General features: G+C 51.3%; 1 protein-coding gene across 1 annotated transcript in view; it reads left to right on the top strand.

The window, feature by feature from the left end:
* The window catches only part of ARHGAP35 (Rho GTPase activating protein 35), a 136,426-nt gene extending 119,492 nt beyond the window's left edge, over positions 1-16,934 (top strand). Inside the window, 4 exon segments of the mRNA XM_051989308.1 lie at positions 4,263-4,340; positions 7,126-7,257; positions 8,653-8,758; positions 13,510-16,934. Coding sequence (XP_051845268.1) covers positions 4,263-4,340; positions 7,126-7,257; positions 8,653-8,758; positions 13,510-13,867 — 674 coding nt within the window. The 3' untranslated portion in view covers positions 13,868-16,934.
* Positions 16,935-17,165: the final 231 nt, after the last annotated feature.

Genomic DNA, 17,165 nt, shown 5'->3' with positions numbered 1-17,165 from the left:
AGCCTTTGGTTCCCATTCCTCTTTCCACTTCATAGTCTCTCTATCTGAAAAAATTAATTGTTTGGGCTGTATGACCTTTGTATCTTGCTCTAACGTTGCATATTGCTTGCATGGCAGTCATACTTTATCCCCAAGATCCCTGATAGGCAGTTTATTTTTTTGTCCCTATAGTAAACAGGTGAATAAATTGAATTTCAGAGAGGAGAAAGGACTTTTGCCCATTCTCCCCACCCCACAAAGTGCTGAACTTCTGGTGCTCCCCTTTGATCCAACACCTCTCATCTGTCTTCCATCATCTGTCTCTCACACTAGACTATGTGGAATGAATGGCTCATGCCTCCCTCGGGCTGCTTGTCTTCTCTGGGTTATCACTTTACCTGGGCCCTCATCTTGTCAGCTCTGTTAAATTTGGCCACCTGCACAGAGGTTTTTGTTTTTATAATTGGCATGTAATTAGTGCTTGTAACAATAGTGTGGGCCAAGCAAATGATACCTTTCCCTAAATTATGCTTTGGTGTTAGGCAAGATGGTCTGAGTTGCCATCTTAAATGGCAGTAAGATTTCATAAAATAAACAAAACTTCAGGTTGCAAGGAAATATTTTGTGGCTGATTCATCAGTGCTGGAAAGTGGGACTGAGATTCTCATGTGTTCAAGTTCAATGTCAATCACAGAACTGGTGAGATTGTGGCAGGACTGCACCTCACATAATTTCTTGACAGCTAATTTCCGAGTTTGTTCTTAGCTATAATGAGGGGTATTTATTTTTTTAAATTGCAGAGAAATCCTGGATTTTCCTTCATTTGATGTCCTTGTTGTCCAGAGACTGATTGACTAATGCTTTCCAGAAGCATCTGAGAAACTCCTGGCTCAGCCTTAAAAAACTGAGAGACTTTGTAATATTCTCTTCTCTAAAATATAATGTTCTCTGGGAGCAGGTTTCTTGAGGGGCTTCTAGAGGCAGCCTTAATTTCGTTCAGTGTAATAATCACCTCAAATGTGGCCAGCTGTTAAAAGTTCAGATCCTTTATTGTCTTCTTCCAAATAGCCCGGTTAGCTTTCTTTGGTTCCAAGAGCTCTTATTGCTAGTCCTTCAGCCTTCAGCTCCCTCTGAATCCTTTGTTCTGCCCAACTGAATCCTGGCTTTTCAGTCTCCCAGAGTGCTCTTTGTGGGCTTGTCCTTTTATATGCTCTTTTAGAAGTGTGAACTCAAAGGTTGACTCCTCCAAGAGGGGGATTGTGGGCTTCTGACTTGTGATCTTCTCTACTCTTCTCTGACTTGTGAATCTTGGAGAACTCGAATGAGTACTAAATACATTAGTGAGCTAGAGAATTGTTAAGTACCATGCTAAATTAGATAACTGACTTAGCGCCTTGTAAGAATTCTAACAGGACTTGAAGGTAATTGTCCAGGATGCCTCTCGTTTGATATGCCATAGTGGCTGTGGGCCATTGAGTTTTTAGTGATGTAGTGTAGTTGAGGGTGAAGGGAGTTGGCCTTCAGAAGTTTTGGGAGCCGGTAACTGGAACTGGAAGCAGCCTTGGAGTGCCAAGCAGAGGGGCATCTAGGAAAAGCATTAGGTGTTATCCTTCTCATTACTATCCTTCATCCATGTGCTTAATGATACATCCCTTGCCCTCCCTCCATCCATTCACAAGCCATCCCTCATAAAAGATTTCATTGAAAGGGAAAAAAAAGGATATGAATAAAACTGACCCCCACACCAGCTATGTCTCATGGGGCAGGAAGTGTTCCTCAACCCACTCTCCCCAATCATACTTACTGTCTCTGCCCTGAGGGAAGGGAGGTGTGAGAAAACAATTTTAGAGCTAGAAAGATCTTGCATTCCAAATCTTTCATTTGACTGCTAAGGAAACTGAGTCCTGGAGGAGCACATAACTGTTGTAAATGGTACGGCTAGAATTTGAAGTCAGGCCTTTTGACTCTGACTCTTTTGGAAGCCCTGGCTCTTCTTGCCATCTTGCCCTCATGCCCACAGTAGACAAGCCGCACCGAGATCCATTTAGTGACATTCCTCCTCCTGGTGGTACTCTTCCAGTATGGCCTCCCTGACACTTCTCTCCCCTCCCCCCTCCCCAGATGTCTTATTTCCCACAGAGGACTGCTTCTGGACCTCAGCCTTTAATGCATCCCTTTTCTCCATATATCATGGCTATTTGAATGTTTGTTTTCCTCCCCTCCCCCTTCTCCATTAGGTTGCAAGCTTCTGGGAAATAGAGTCGAGTCCCTATCATCTGTCTTTGGGACCTTGGACATGGTTGCTACTTCTTGCCTGTTTGTTAAAATGAATTGAAAATGAGGTAGTTACTCTCCATTGTACCTAGCCACAAAGTTATTGATTACGGGTGCTCTTTAACTATCTTTAGTCTTTTTAATGATTTGTAATGGAGCCATCTTTAACATTTCAATCAGTACCAGCAATCGGCATGGGAAATGTAGCATCTCTTATTGTGGAAGGTACCTCCGCAGCTGTCTTCCAGCGGCTCCTCATGGGGCAGCTGTGGGTCATCCCACAGGTTGTAAGCTAACCAGGAACAGCTTCTGGTTTGGGAGCCCAGGGATGAGCTGCATCCATGGTCGGGTATGATTGTCACTAGACGGGCCCTTTTTCAGCCATAACTACCGTAAAGGAAAAAGATCAAAAGGAGGAAGTAGCTCATGAAGAAGAAAATTTGGAAAATAGCCCGATGAATCTATAGCAGATTCTAAACATCCTTATGCCGGTAGGCTCAGTCTCAGAGCTGGATGTAGGAATAATACTCATCTACAGCTTTGTGCGATCATTGGCCCATGTGCCACTGCAATATCTGCCTTCAGAGATGGGGAACTCATGAATGACACTGCCCTGTTCGCAGACTCTATGGCAAAGCACCCTGGTTCTGAGGTCTTGAGTTCCACTGTTTTCTGGGGTTTGCATCCCTGAGGTGCTTTCTCTTTGGACTTCATTTGGGAGGGGAGCTCCGAGCACCAAGAAGGCCAGACCCGGCAGATAGAAGTCACTAGCAGCCCAGTCCTAGTGCCCTTCAAGGGTTTACATTCAGGGATGGCGCTGTGGCCATCCAACATGCACACAGTTTGGTAAATTTTTAAATACATAAAAATTAATTGAGAGGGGCATTTTATGCCCAACTTTCTACTTGTACTGAGTCTTAAAGGAACCTAGAAACTCAGAAGCGGGAATGCAAAAAGAACCTAATTCTAGGCTTGGAGGTTGGGCACCATACATGAGTTGGGGGGATCAGTGTGAAAAGAGCTAACGAAAACCGCGTATGTCGTTCATTAAAACCTCTAAATTACGCCCAGACCATTTCTGGAGAGGCTCAACTTGTGGCTTGGGGGAGATGGGAGGATGTGGCCAGACCGTAGAGCGGGGATTCTTGTTCGTCATGTGGTGAGAACCCCAGACCCGGGAGGGCTGGTCGACAGCATTGGATCCGAGGTTCCCAGCACTCATTGCTCACCCAGTGCGAGCCAGCTCCTTTAGAGTCAGGGCTGGTGGCTGTATGCTGTCCTTTCAAGGGCTGTTCCATTAACCCTTGTTTTCTCTGGGGTGAAACCAGTCTCTGAAGCTAGGCCTGTCCCATGAGCAATTAAAAGCTTTTAAGCCAAGAAATTGATGACTTCGGCTGTGGTCTACAAGTGGTCTGTGCTTGAGATCCCACCTGCCATCGGAATGGTTGGGGGAGGGAGCATAGTGCACCAGAGCCAGCCAGCCCCTGGCTTTTATCTTGCCTAATTCAGGCTTTGTTGTGATTTAAAGTGATGACACTTGTCTCTCGGAGACTGGAGATTGACTCCAGGTTCTGAGCCTCCCAGCAGCAGCTGAGCTTTCCTCTGGGCAGTGGTTGTAACATTAGATGGTCTTGTGCATTAGCAGCTCAAAGGGGGAAAGGGGGTGGGAGTGGGCTCATCAGCCACTCCAAGAACAAAGGTTGATGGAGCTATCCAAGCAGGAACCCAATGGAGACCATGTGAATTTGGATTTCTCCCTTTGGTTTTCCCCGTGTCTTGAGCAAGCTTCTTTAACTCTCTACAGTAGTTTGCACCCCTTCAATGACCTTGTGAAGTAGTTAGTGTGATAGTTAACTCTAGTTTACAGAGGACATTGAGCAGAAGCTGGTAACTGCCCATGGGCAGAACAGCCTGACCGGGTCTGATGATGCTCCTGACCTGCCAGCTCCTCCTTTGGGCTGCCCCGCACTGCTGGAATGCCATAGTAACCGATTGACTTTCTCCCCCAGGGCTGAGTACGGAAGGCATCTACAGAGTGAGCGGAAATAAATCTGAGATGGAGAGCCTTCAGAGGCAGTTTGATCAAGGTAAGGTTTGTGGATTCAAAGCAATATAAATTAAAAGTAAACTCGCTGGGACTGGAATCTAGTGACCAAACACTTCTGTGGGCAGGGGCTGCCTCTCTTCCGGCCCAGATCCTCCCATAGAAAATGATGAAGTCCTTCCCCAGGCTGAGTGGGTGCCCTAGAGCTCCAGGACCAAGGAGGCGGTGATGATGATGGGCACTGAGAGCATGCTCGTGACGTGAGGTCATGTTGTCCACATCCTTGAGGACTGGCTCAGATCCACAGGTGCAGGCAAGCCTGTCTAATGGCAGTGAATACAATGTTTACGGGTTGAACCTTGGAAATCTCAAGTGGTCGGGCTGAAATCTAATAGAGGACCTAGGGCTTCTGCAGTTTGGGGTCTCAGGGTCTCTGGGGTGTCCAGAAATTTTAGTCATGGTCAGTTTGATGAAATGAACATGACCAAGACTATCAGAAGCATGGAGTCCATCTTAGCCATGCTGCTAGGGGGAGCTCCTCCTAAGACAGCTGAGATAAGGAGCCCCCCGCTCCAGTCTCCAGGCCTTGGAGCCTCTGGCAGGGCCTGGCCTTGTGGAGGGAGCCCTCAGCACCATGCATGCTCAGAGACATTTGCCCCGTGACTCCCACTTCCTTCTGTCTCTTGATTCCAAACCCTTGGCAGTTTGGCTTTCAACTGGGACTGCCCTCTCCAAAGTTAGCAAGGATTCTTCCTGAGCTCCTGCCCTTGGATACTGCTGGTCACTTTCTTCTCCTGCACAGATATTCTCATCGTTCTGGGGTTGGGAGGCACTGCTCTGTGCTGGCTTTCTTCCTGTCCTTGCGACTCTTTGGCTGGCTCTTTATTCAGGTTGTCCCTACTCGTTGTAGGTTCCCAACACCTCTCTCCTGAGGGCTCCTCGTCTCTTCTGCAATCTCACAGGGCGATCTCATCAGCTCTGTGGGTTTGGCCGTCATGTCTAAGGGGGGGAATTCTCAGATCTTACACATGCACCCCAGTCTCTCTCCTGAGCTGCAGCCTCCCCCAGCGCCCCCAATCCTACCCTCTTCCCAACTTCCTCATTCCCTCCTTCCTGTCCCCCAGTCTCACCACTTCAGTCACCCCATGTATCTAATCTCTTCTTGCCTCTTAATAAAGGTTTGTTGTCGGCTGATTGGCCGGCTGCCAGCACGGTGCCAGGCTCTGGGGGTGCCAAGTGTGGACAGGGGGACAATCCCTGCTTGTGAAGAGCTTTCGTGGGAACGGGCTGAAAACACAGCATGGGAATATAGATGGAGCAAGGGGGAAAGATGGGCACCGAGTCGGGGAGACACGGGAAGGCGTTTGTGCAGAGTTCTCTGGTCGAGCCGTGTCTTACAGCAGAAGGGCAGGCCAGAGGGCAGGGCAGTGAGCAGGTCCTGCAGCCACACACTGCTCCCTTCTGCCCTTCTCACATCACCCCGAGTCTCTTTTCCTGGCCCAGCTCTCTCTCCCTCCCCTCCCCTCCCTTCAGGGTTTGGCTCATGTCATCATCTCCTGGTGTTCTCTGCTTCCTTTTCCTCCTCAAAGCATCCTGTGTGGGCTCAGCTGCCTTGCTTTAGCCCCCTGGAGTGCTGGGCTGGGTGAGTGCAATGCAAGGAGCTCCTCCTCGAGCCTCCTGTTCATCCTCCCTTCCCCTGACTGGGTTCCAAACCCCCCCTCTCCCCTCCCCAGGGTCCTGTCCTTTGCTGGGGCTACTTCCTCATCTCTGAAACACTTGGACTCTCAGTTGCAAGGTCTCTTCTGCCCTCCCCCCTCCCCCCCCCAGGGACCCCGTATCGTCTAAAGGCATAGACAGGATTGGGGCCTTGTGAACTGGCTGGGAAAGGAGGCTCCTCCTGGTGGGAGCTGCTGTTGGGACAAATCACATTGTGCTTGTCCCTTCCACAGCCTCCTGCCCCCCAAAAAAGCTTCGCGCTTGTCACGGAAATGGAATAACTTAAGACCTGCATGTAAGAAGTGGACTCTGAGCCTTGGTTCTTTTTTTCACACCAATTTATTGATTTTTCTGAGTCCCTGAGCCACTGACCCAAGTCAGATGGAAGACGCTCCCTCGGAGTGACTAAGGGACGAGCTGGGGCACAGGTGGGATGGGAAAAGCCCTTGGGGCCTTGGCATCAGAAGCTACAGGTTTGAGTCTTTGCCACCTTCATGGACCTGCCGGAAGGCCGGCCCCTCTCTGTCCCCCCTCCACGTTCTCTCCCTTCTCTGCCGGGAGCGCGCTCCCACCTCCCCTCCTCTGCCTCCTGCAGTCTCTTCCTTGAATTCTCAGCTTGAAGCACATGCCAAATGCCTGCGCTCGGGGACTTCACCTTGGGTGGCAAGGACAGAGGCATCCGTTGCTTTCCAGCAGATGGAAGTCTCTTTGAGGGGTAGGGGCAGGTTCCCAGTGTAGGCCCTCTTGGTGGCACCCAGGATTTGGGGGCTGGAAACGCTGCCTTCTGGGTCTTGAGCACAAAGCAGCAGAAGCCCTGGCCGGGTGACATGGGCACAGAGGTTCCTCCCTGGGCATCTGGGCCACCAGGGCTGGTAGTGCCGAGGAAGGTGGGCCCCGGGTCTGGAGAGGCAGTGCTCTTGGCAGGCCGCATGGGTCCTTCGGGGACCGGCCTGGCACGGGCTGCCTCCTTTGCTGTCCTCCGGCTCTGCATGCATCGGTCACCCTCCTCGGCGGGCTCAGACTGCCCCACACCTGGCGCACAGTGCCCTTTTCCCTCTGTCCCAGCAGCCTGGTACGAGCTTGCTGTTTGCACATCTCTTGTTTCTTTATAGACCACAACCTGGATCTGGCTGAGAAAGACTTCACCGTGAACACTGTGGCAGGTGCCATGAAGAGCTTCTTTTCCGAGCTGCCGGACCCCCTGGTACCCTACAGCATGCAGAACGACCTAGTGGAGGCCCACAGTGAGTGCAGAGGCAGATTGGGGGGTAGGTGGGGAGGAGGGGCTGTGTGTCTTCCAGGAGCCACTCCAAAGCCTCTTTTTCAGTCCAGGTGTACAAAGTTTTTTCCGCCCATTTCTCATACAGCATTCTCACTTTAGGCCTCCTTTCTCTCTTTTCCCTCCCCATGTACATCCTGTCCAGTGTCCAGAGGAGTAGCTACTCCAGCTAGATTTCAAGCTGGGATTAGGGAACATAGACCGTTTGTGACAATAACACAGCATGCTTTCTGTACACATCGCTGAGTGAGGAAATAAAGGCCAATTTTTAGAACTGAAAAAGTGACTTCAGATTGGCACCAGAGATGGTGATCAGTGTTTAGACAAATATAAAGAGTTAGTACAGGAGAGAATTAGAGAATGTCAGAGCTAGATCTGAGTGATGGGGGAACCTTGCAAATCAGAGAGACAGAGCTCAACGGAACTTAAAAAAAAATAGATTGTCCATGGCACATGAGAGCTAGTCCACCTAAAATTCATCCCCCAAAGAGGAGACGGGCCTTGCCTAAAACTGCAAAGCAATCCATTGGCAGAATTGAGATGTTAACCCTGGTATTCTGGCTCCCACCTGAGTGCCTATTAACACACCATAATGCTTAGTTAGCTCTTCTTCTGTTATTAAAAATATTCAAATTACCCAAAAAGCCAAAATCTAAGGATAGAGAATAGAAGCTAGTTGTCCTGGATAAAATACCAAATGGTAAGAAATTGTCCAAATGAGCCCGGCCCGACCGTCCTTTCTCAGCCTCTTTCTAGCTTTCATTCTGCCGTTTTCTCTTTAGAGATGTCCTCCAGGACAGTGAATAAAAGGGGTCAGATTTTTAATGTGCTCCATTGGAATTCTTTTGTAGTTATCAACCACACTACCAGGGAGCTTTGTATCTGTTCCATGTTTCCCTCTCAAAGTCATCCAGGATCCCCAATACCATATGTTCCTTCTGGGGAGATTCTTCCAACATGTGAATGAGAATTTCCTCATCTGGGCTGAAAGACAATGTGATCTCCCCGTCTCCCCGGGCAACGTGATGAGGGAAGAATGGTTTTCTTTCTAGTTGGGAGAGCTCCTGAATCGTTCATTATTGTGCAGCAGTGGCCAGCAAGCCCCAGCCCATAGCGCTGCTTCCAGCGCTGTCAGACCCAGGCAGGGATCCCAACACAAAGTGGCCCTGTGGCTCCATCCCGTGATGAGTGGATGGTGCTTGGGGGAGCCTCCGCCTGCCCATCTGAGAGCAAACCCCGGCCTCTGCCCAGCTTCCCGGGGAGGTCCAGCAAAGCTGCGCCCTCACTTCTGGTAGCTGCCCCGGGGGGGGCCTCTGCCGTCGAGGCGCTTTCACCACCTTGGTTCCTTTTGCTTTGGCAGAAATCAACGACCGGGAGCAGAAGTTACACGCTCTGAAGGAGGTGTTAAAGAAATTCCCGAAGGAGAACCATGAAGTCTTCAAATATGTCATCTCTCACCTGAACAAGTACGTGGGTGGTGCTCATCATCTGGCTCTTCCCCACTCGGAGTGTTTTCCTGTGGTTCTTGACTGATTGATAGACCACTGACGCTCTTGGAGTGGAGGGGTTTTCTGCTTCCCAAAATGCTTCCCTTACGTACCCCTGTGAGGTAGGTTTTGGAAATGTTATTTTCCAGATTCGGTGGAAGAGAAAACTGAGATGCAAAAGCTAGAATGCCTCTCCTTGGTCACAGAGAGTGGGTGTTGGGCCCAGGACCCACCCCGGACACTGTCTGTTGGGTGATACTGGCTGGCTCCTGGGAAGTTTGGTTTATCAGAATTTTAGTCTCAGGTTGGGGGTGAAAGTGTGCTGTGTCTCAGTGGTCAAGAGCTCACTTTGCCTCAACATTAAGAGATTTGCCTGTGTCTGCGATCAGTCAGAGAATCTCTGTGATTCAGAATGGGGCTCGCTCTTGATCAAGCCCAACTAGCTTCCTTGGATGGATGGGGGATGCTGGCCTGCCATCCCGAGTGGTCAGAATTCCCTCTGTCCACAGAGGCGATAGAGGATGGAGCGACCTCAACAGCGTGTGGAGCCCCCTTTCCTGGAGGTTGTGGAGGAGCTTCCAGAATAGGAACAGGGTGTTCTGTCCCCAATCTCAGAGTAGAGGAGACCCTTGCCTGAGCACAAGTCCTTTCATAAGCCCTCCTGTGGGGGCTGCCACTGGGGCCTTCTGGGCCCTGTAGTCAGTATGGGCAGCTTCTCCATGAAGCTCAGTCACTGTTCTCTAGGCCCCAGCAGGACGAGTCTACGTTCTGTTCCAGGGACCGGCCTTCGGTTCCTCCAGGTTAGACCCCAGCCCTTGGAAGTTTCTCTTTTTCAGGCCAGACGTGCAAGGTTTTTTCCCCTCATTCCTCATACAGCATCCTCTGAAGCACCTCTGCGTTCTCTTGGCTGATCTCTGGACATTCAGCAGCTGATCAGTGTCCTTCAGTCAGCAGACTGAACCTGCTTCTCCAAAAATGGCATCTCACTAGGGCACAGGCCAGCGCATGGGCACGGCCCCTGGCCTAAACACTTGATGCCTCAAGTAGCTAGGGACCTGGCCACTGGTGGTGACCTTTGAGCTGGTGGTCCATGCAGACCTCCCAATTGTTTCAAACACCTCTTGAGCCATGGTTTATGCCTCTGGCTTACTCTTTTTTTTTTTTTTTTTTTTTTTTAAATAATAACTTTTTATTGACAGAACCCATGCCAGGGTAATTTTTTTACAACATTATCCCTTGCACTCGCTTCTGTTCTGATTTTTCCCCTCCCTCCCTCCATCCCCACCCCTAGATGGCAAGCAGTCCTATATATGTTAAATATGTTGCAGTATATCCTAGATACAATATATGTTTGCAGAACCGAACAGTTTTCTTGTTGCACAGCGAGAATTGGATTCAGAAGGTAGAAATAACCCGGGAAGAAAAACAAAAATGCAAATAGTTTACATTCATTTCCCAGTGTTGTTTCTTTGGGTGTAGCTGCTTCTGTCCATCATTTATCAATTGAAACGGAGTTAGGTCTCTTTGTCAAAGAAATCCACTTTCATCAGAATACATCCTCATATAGTGTCGTTGTTGAAGTGTATAATGATCTCCTGGTTCTGCTCATTTCACTTAGCATCAGTTCATGTAAGTCTCTCCAAGACTCTCTGTATTCATCCTACTGGTCATTTCTTACAGAATAATAATATTCCATAATATTCATATACCACAATTTATTCAGCCATTCTTCAATTGATGGGCATCCATTCAATTTCCAGTTTCTAGCCATTACAAACAGGGCTGCCACAAACATTTTGGCACATACAGTTCCTTTCCCTTCTTTAGTATCTCTTTGGGATATAAGCCCTTGCAAGAAAGTAGTTTTTTTTTTAATCCAAGTAGAAGAATTCACATTTATAGCTGCTAGATTTCATCTTCCTCAATTTGGCTGTTGGTATAGCTACTGAGGAGCTTGGAGATCCTAACCTGTCCTTCCTGGCTTTGTGTAACTGCAGCCTCGGTGCTTTCATCTCAGTCAGTGAGAGGAGCCAAGCAGGACCCCAGGACCCTCCATAGGTCCTCTGGTCCAGCCAGGCCCACACTTCCTGGCACCTTGTCCCTAAGGCTTCCAGGAGAGATTCTCCTTGACCCATGAAGTTGGCCTGGCGTGGCCTGTGCTGCCCAAAGCTGCCTTTGAGTGACTTCCACCCTGTTCCAAAAGGGTCACTCTGCAGCCCTTTGGGTGGCTTGAATCCTCTTCAGTCACCCAGAGCATTATTGAGACAGCCTTTGTTCCCCACTCTTGGAGCTCACAGAACCTAGATGACCCCAGCGAGCGCAGACTCTGACAACCCAAAGGCTGCTCAGGACGAGGCCCCCACACAGTGAAGGAAACCCATAGGACTCAAACAGTGGCTGCTGTCTAGGGCCTTCCCAGACCAAGCCTTTAGAATCGTCTCACTGCCTTTGCAATCTTGCAGTGAGACTTCCCTGGCATTTTGGATCATGGGGTCCCCCTGGCCCTCCTCTTACTCCTTTGAAATCTTGTCTCTAAACACGTGGGCTGTGGCTCGGTCTTGACCAGCTTTCATCTCTTTTTCCATCACCCGCTGGTCACTTGTCCGCTGCCACCATTTCTGCTTCATCCTCCTTCATGAGAATTGGGTCCAGAGTCCTCCTGAAGGATCGGATACCCCAGGGCAAGGCAGAAATCCGGGCACAGGCACACCCCCAGGCCAGGCGCACTGCTCCTTTGGGATTCCCGAGGAATCCATACCCTCTCCTGACACAGAGATTCTTCTGTTGCTTCAGCGCTGGGTCTCGCTCGTGCTCGTGTGCCTGCCACTGCCCATCTTGGATGTTCAGTCCCTTTCTTGGGCCCTTGTGGATCTGATCCCACTGAGGCTACGATAATGAGCCTCCTCTGCTTTAGAGCCTCTCATTGTTCTTGTGCACAGACATCTGTGCTTATGGGCCTCCTTGCTTCCTTTACTGGTCTGCCTCCACAGCTACTTTTTGAGATTCTGATTTCCTAAGAGTTTTCTGTTTCCAAGGGAGAGCAGTAGACAAGGCCTTGGACATAGATTCGAGATGATCCCAGACTCCAGCCCTGCCTCAGACACTTAATCCCTGGACAAGCCACTTCACCTCAGTTTCCTTCTCTAAAAATAGGATGATCCCAACCATCATGTCTTAGGGGCTACTGTATGGCTCTGATGAGATCCTATTTGTAGAATTTTTTGCAAATATTAAAGCACTGTATATATGCTCTCACTAGTGATTTTTCCTGCTCCGAATCTGTCGTGGCCTTCAACCAGTAGCAGTCGGTTGAAAATACCACATAGGGTTTCTGGTCTGTCTTCCAGGACTTCCCAATTCTTTATAGTGCTTTCTTGGTTCACTCTGAAAAAGGGAACAGGAAACATGAATTTATTAAGTGTCTCCTTTGTACAAGTAATCATGCCATTTGATCCTTACAACCACTCTGGGACTAGATACTATTGTCATCCCCACCTCATAGCTGTGAAAACTGAGGCAGACAGCAGTAAGTGACTTTGCCCAGAGTCTAAGTAAGTGTCTAAGGTTGGGTTTGAAATCAGGTCTTCCCACCTATGTGAATGACCAAAAGTATTTCCCGTACCCGTCCAGCTTGACAATTTTGTGGTGTTCTCCGCCTTCCCCAGGAGACCAGCATGCTCTCTTGCTATTATCAAAAGAGCTACCACTGTGGCCACCACCATTCCCCATTTTCCTGTTTCTCCCGTCACAGTCCCTGTAGAGCCACTTGGTGGTTCTTGGCAGGCTGAGGGGCTGCTCCCTCCCTAGGGGGCCCAGCTCCCTGATCCTTTGGAAGAGCCTTATTGCTTTGATTTAGCTCCAGGTTTTCAGTGGCCCTTCTTGTCATCTTCCTCTGCACCCATTAGAATTTTCCTTCCTCCTTCAGACCCCCCCACTGCCTTTTTTCATATGTAAGTTCCTATTCTTATAAAAGGAAGGTTTCATTCTGTCAGATAACCAGGGAGAAGAAAAGCACTTTTTCAGCTGCTCTCTCCATCATGTATCAGACCACACTGTCACTAGCGATAACAGCTGCTTGGCCTTAGCCAAAAGGCAGATATTGGACATCCTGTGCAGCTCACCCAATATTTTGCCTGTTCTTCATACTGGCTGGAATCGGTATCCTCCGTTCTGTCATCCTGGCCGGTAGTTTACGTGCGCCTGTGTTGGAGAATTCTGGATCACCCCTGAGGTTCAGGACTCGGCTCCCTCAGATATCCCAAGGTTCCAGGGGCTTAAGAACGTCCTAGTTGATCTCTCCTGAGGCCCCGAGCTGCCCGGGGCCAGTCACCTAAACCAGCTCTGTATCATCTGCTTCACGTTCACCATCCTGGCTCCCGAGAAGTGCTGGTTCCCAAGCACTCAGCCTGCGACTCCGAGTCTGGGGTCCAGGATGGCGAATTTTCGTTGGCGCTCTTTGGGATTTCTCGGCCCGCTAGGGAGCACAAGAGCCGAGTTCAGAGCCGAGGGGAGCCTGGTGGCTCCCCGGGAGGGAGAGGGCGGCCGCCCAAACCAGGGCTTCCCAGGTCAGAGAATGGCAGGAGCTTGTTTTCCCCCAGGTGCCTCCAACCCCTAGGACAGGTTTGTGCTTCCTCGGGGGTGAGAACAGAAGGGCTCGTTTCTCCCTCCTGCGGAGTGCTGCGCTTTGTTCGCCGCCAGGAGTACTGACCACGGCTTTGTGTCCTTTGCAGGGTCAGTCACAACAACAAGGTGAATCTCATGACAAGTGAGAACTTGTCCATCTGCTTCTGGCCCACCTTGATGAGACCGGACTTTAGCACCATGGACGCCCTCACGGCCACACGGACCTATCAGACAATCATTGAACTCTTCATCCAGCAGTGCCCCTTCTTTTTCTACAATCGACCCATCGGCGAGCCTGCCGGGGCCATGCCCAGCTCCCCCTCCTCGGTGGCTCCCGCCCTCCCCTTCCTCACCTCCACCCCTGTCCTGAGTCAGCCATCCCCCCCCCAGTCGCCTCCTCCCACGCCTCAGTCCCCCCTACAGCCCCCCCTCCCGCCCCAGCTTCAGGCGGAGCACACCCTGTAGAGAGCCGGCTGCGGGGGGACATCGATCCGGGCTGGAGGAGCCTTGGGCGTCGAGGAGAACCGAGGCTCGGCCTCCAGGGAGGATGGGGCGACTTCTCCCCTCTCCCCATCTCACCGACCTCAGCCAGGAGGGCAGCGTGCTGGGCAGGGGCCGGACTGACCTTTGACACCACGCTGACTTTGGCTCAGAGGGACCCCCGGCAGTAGTCGGTGCCGATGGGCTGTCTGCGAGCCGCTTTTTGGGTCGCTCGGCCTGACCGCTTGTACAGAACTCTGGGCTCGTCCCTGAGCAAAGCCTGAGACCCTGGAGAGCAATTCCTTTCTCCCTTTTTTCTCCCCAACTCCATGTCCTTTCCTGTGCTGTAAGGAAGTGTGGTCTTGCCAGAACTCCGGGGTTCTGAAGGCAAGAGCTCGGCCGGTCCGGACAAAGGGCAGAGAAACGGCCACGCGGATCTGACTTCACTAGGTCCTAGTCCGTGGTAGCGACCCGCCTTTGGAACAAAGAACACTGGAAATGAATTTTTTAAGACACCAGGGAAAAAACACAGAGAGACCTCGACTTTGGGTTCCACAGCTCCCAAGGGCATGGAGACTACAGGGGCCCCTGCCTCGGGCCCACGGTGCCAGCGCCCTAGCTGGGACCTCGGCGCCGAGCAGCCCCATCGGGCCTGGGCCGGACTCGCTCCTCTGATGCCATGTGTGCATGGGAGGTGGGGGAGGGGACCCCCAAACACTACAGTGGAGATGGGCTGCTCTGGCCTGACGCGGCCGGGGGACTCCCACCCCTCTCCCTGGGAGGTAGCACCCAGGCACCAGCCCCTCTGGCCGCGGCTCCTCGCGCCACCTTTAACACTAATGGCCTGGTGCCAGCTCATGGTGGAAGCCTGGGGCTCAGGATGTCGCGAAGCACCCCAGCCTCCTCTCGGGGCGCCCTGAGCACGCTGGCCCTGGGTAAGAAGTCCCTGGGCCCCCCAGCGGCCTCCCGCACCCCCTTCCCCAGCACCATCTATGCGCAGGCAGGGGCGGGGTGGCCGCCAGGGCCGCATGTTGTCTTTGCACTTTAGGAAGCCAGGATCTGTGGCGCGGGGCGGGTAGGGTGGTCTGGGGGAGTCGGCTGCTGCAGTAACTGCCCACCCGTGGCATACGGTGCTCAGAAGAAGCATTTCCTAGAGTCCTGTAGCCTTATTCCTCAAGAAAATGGACAGGTCAGATGGGTGGGGCGTTGTCAGCATGGGGGGCTTTGTCTTGGGGTACTGGGGGGGGGTCGCTGCTTTGGCCCCTCCCCCACCCCTTCACTCTTCTAGGGTGGGTGGGAGGAAGGGCCTGCTAGCTCCAGTCTCTGTTCTCTCTGTGCCTTCATCCACTGCTCTGGCACTTTTGGCCTAAGGTCTCCGTGCGGGGCCAGCTCCTCATTGAGCTTTGAGGCAAGCGTAGTGGGGTGGGGGGCACCCCCAGGAAGAGGTGCTGGAAGCCCGGGGCCTTCCCCTCCCCCCAGGACCCCGCAGATGTAGCTTCCCCGTGGCCTTGGGTGACAAGGTCGCATTGTGTCATCACGCGTCCCCATTCCCCCTTGCCCCTTTCTCGTGCAGGGCCACGCTTGATTGAAGGAGAGACCAGTTCCCAACATCTCTGAAGGAGAGGAGCTGGGGGCGAGAAGGGAAGGCCAAAAAGCTCCCCTCCCAGCCCCCTGGCTCCAGGCCCCACTCTGACTGCACGTCCAAGCCCCAGCATTCAGAAATAACCCAAACAGAACCCATCCCAGTGCACGGGGGTCGAACCTTCTCAACTAAGATCCATTCGCTCCAGCATGTGGGGGTAGCTTTGGACAACTGTGCAAAGACTAGCCAGGGTTTGGGGTTTCCCTAGCACCAGGGAAGCCATGGGGTTGGGGGATCAAGGCCAGGCCCACCTTTAGTGCTTTATGATCCCAATCTTCAACCCTTCCCATGGCCAGGCAGACCACGCCGAGCATCCTTGTCCCCATTTTAGAAATAAGGAAATAAAAAGCCTTGGAGGAGTTAAGGGACTTTCCCATGATCCACCAACTTCCTGCTGATAGATCCAGGCCTGGAATGCCGGTCTGATTCAGTGCTTTGTTTTCACTCCCTAGATTTATAGATGATTAGAGGGTACCTCTAGAGGGTACCTTAGAAATTGTCTCTCCTTTACAAATAGGGAAACTGAGGCCCCTGAGGTTGCAGGGCTTGCCCAACTCCTGCATGTGTGGCACTTGATGTCCAGCAGTGGATTCAGTGACACCCCCCCCCCCCAAACACACACACATACATACCCCCCTCCCTTGGGAAGCTGGGCTTGGGCGACTTAATAGCCCCTTTGCTCTTATCCCATGTTGGCATGGTGGTTCTGAACTAGACTGGTCTGTCCACTTTTCCCTTCCCTCAGATTTGGGGTTTGGTCCCCCCAGGCCCCTGCTGCCCGTCTCTAGAACTCCCGGAAGCCAAGATGGAGACGATTTCAGTCTGGGGGAATGCAAGATCGAGAGCTGAGAGGGGCCTTGGAGGCACTGAGCCCAAGCTCCCGACTGGGTCCGTGAGGGTTCTAGGGCAGGGGGAGGAGATTGCTCAGCATCTGCTGGCTTTTCTTGCTCTTAACATTCTTTAAACAGGAGAAAGTGTAGAGATGGGCCCTCCCCCAGTGTAATTCCAGAATACTCTTTAAAATCATGTCCGAAAAGATTGCCTTTTGTTTGAATCGTGTGAGAAGGATGCAGGTGGGAGGAAGTGGCTGGCGCATCCTGCTGATTGAGGGCCTTCCCTTCTGGTGCTTCTTACCATCCTTTTCGTCCTCATCCCCTCTTAGTCACATCCGTGCTCCCTGTAGCCCAAAGGTCCCAGGTGTGATCACTGCCTCCCCGGGTCCATGCCCTCTCGCCACCTGCCCCCCTCATATTGAGCAGAGATGTTTCCCATTCAATGTAGTCAAGACGGCCTAAGTTATTGTTTTCCGTAAAGAAAAGATCTTCAAACTTCCCTGTGTACATTTAAAAAAAAAAAAAAAAAACCTGTCTCAAGATTGTATGGGAATAAAACTCGTTTGAATCTTTGGAATAGTGCTGCCGCCGACTTATTTTTCTGGTACTAGTATTTTTCACATGTTAAATGATCTTTATATGTGTCGAATTAACACATTTTGAGTTTTCACAAGAAAACAAGCATACTAAATGGTATTAAAATGTGTTAGTCCAGCCGTGTGCCCAGATTCAATGTCTCAGCAAACATGGAGAACTGTATGTAAAGAAAAGTATCCCGGTTATTTCGTTGTATCGTTAGGGACGTAAC

Source organism: Antechinus flavipes, chromosome 3, assembly GCF_016432865.1.
Source record: "Antechinus flavipes isolate AdamAnt ecotype Samford, QLD, Australia chromosome 3, AdamAnt_v2, whole genome shotgun sequence".
NCBI classification, from domain to species: Eukaryota; Metazoa; Chordata; class Mammalia; order Dasyuromorphia; family Dasyuridae; genus Antechinus; species Antechinus flavipes.
Note: the sequence above shows the minus strand (reverse complement) of the source record. Positions and strands in the feature narration are given on the sequence as shown.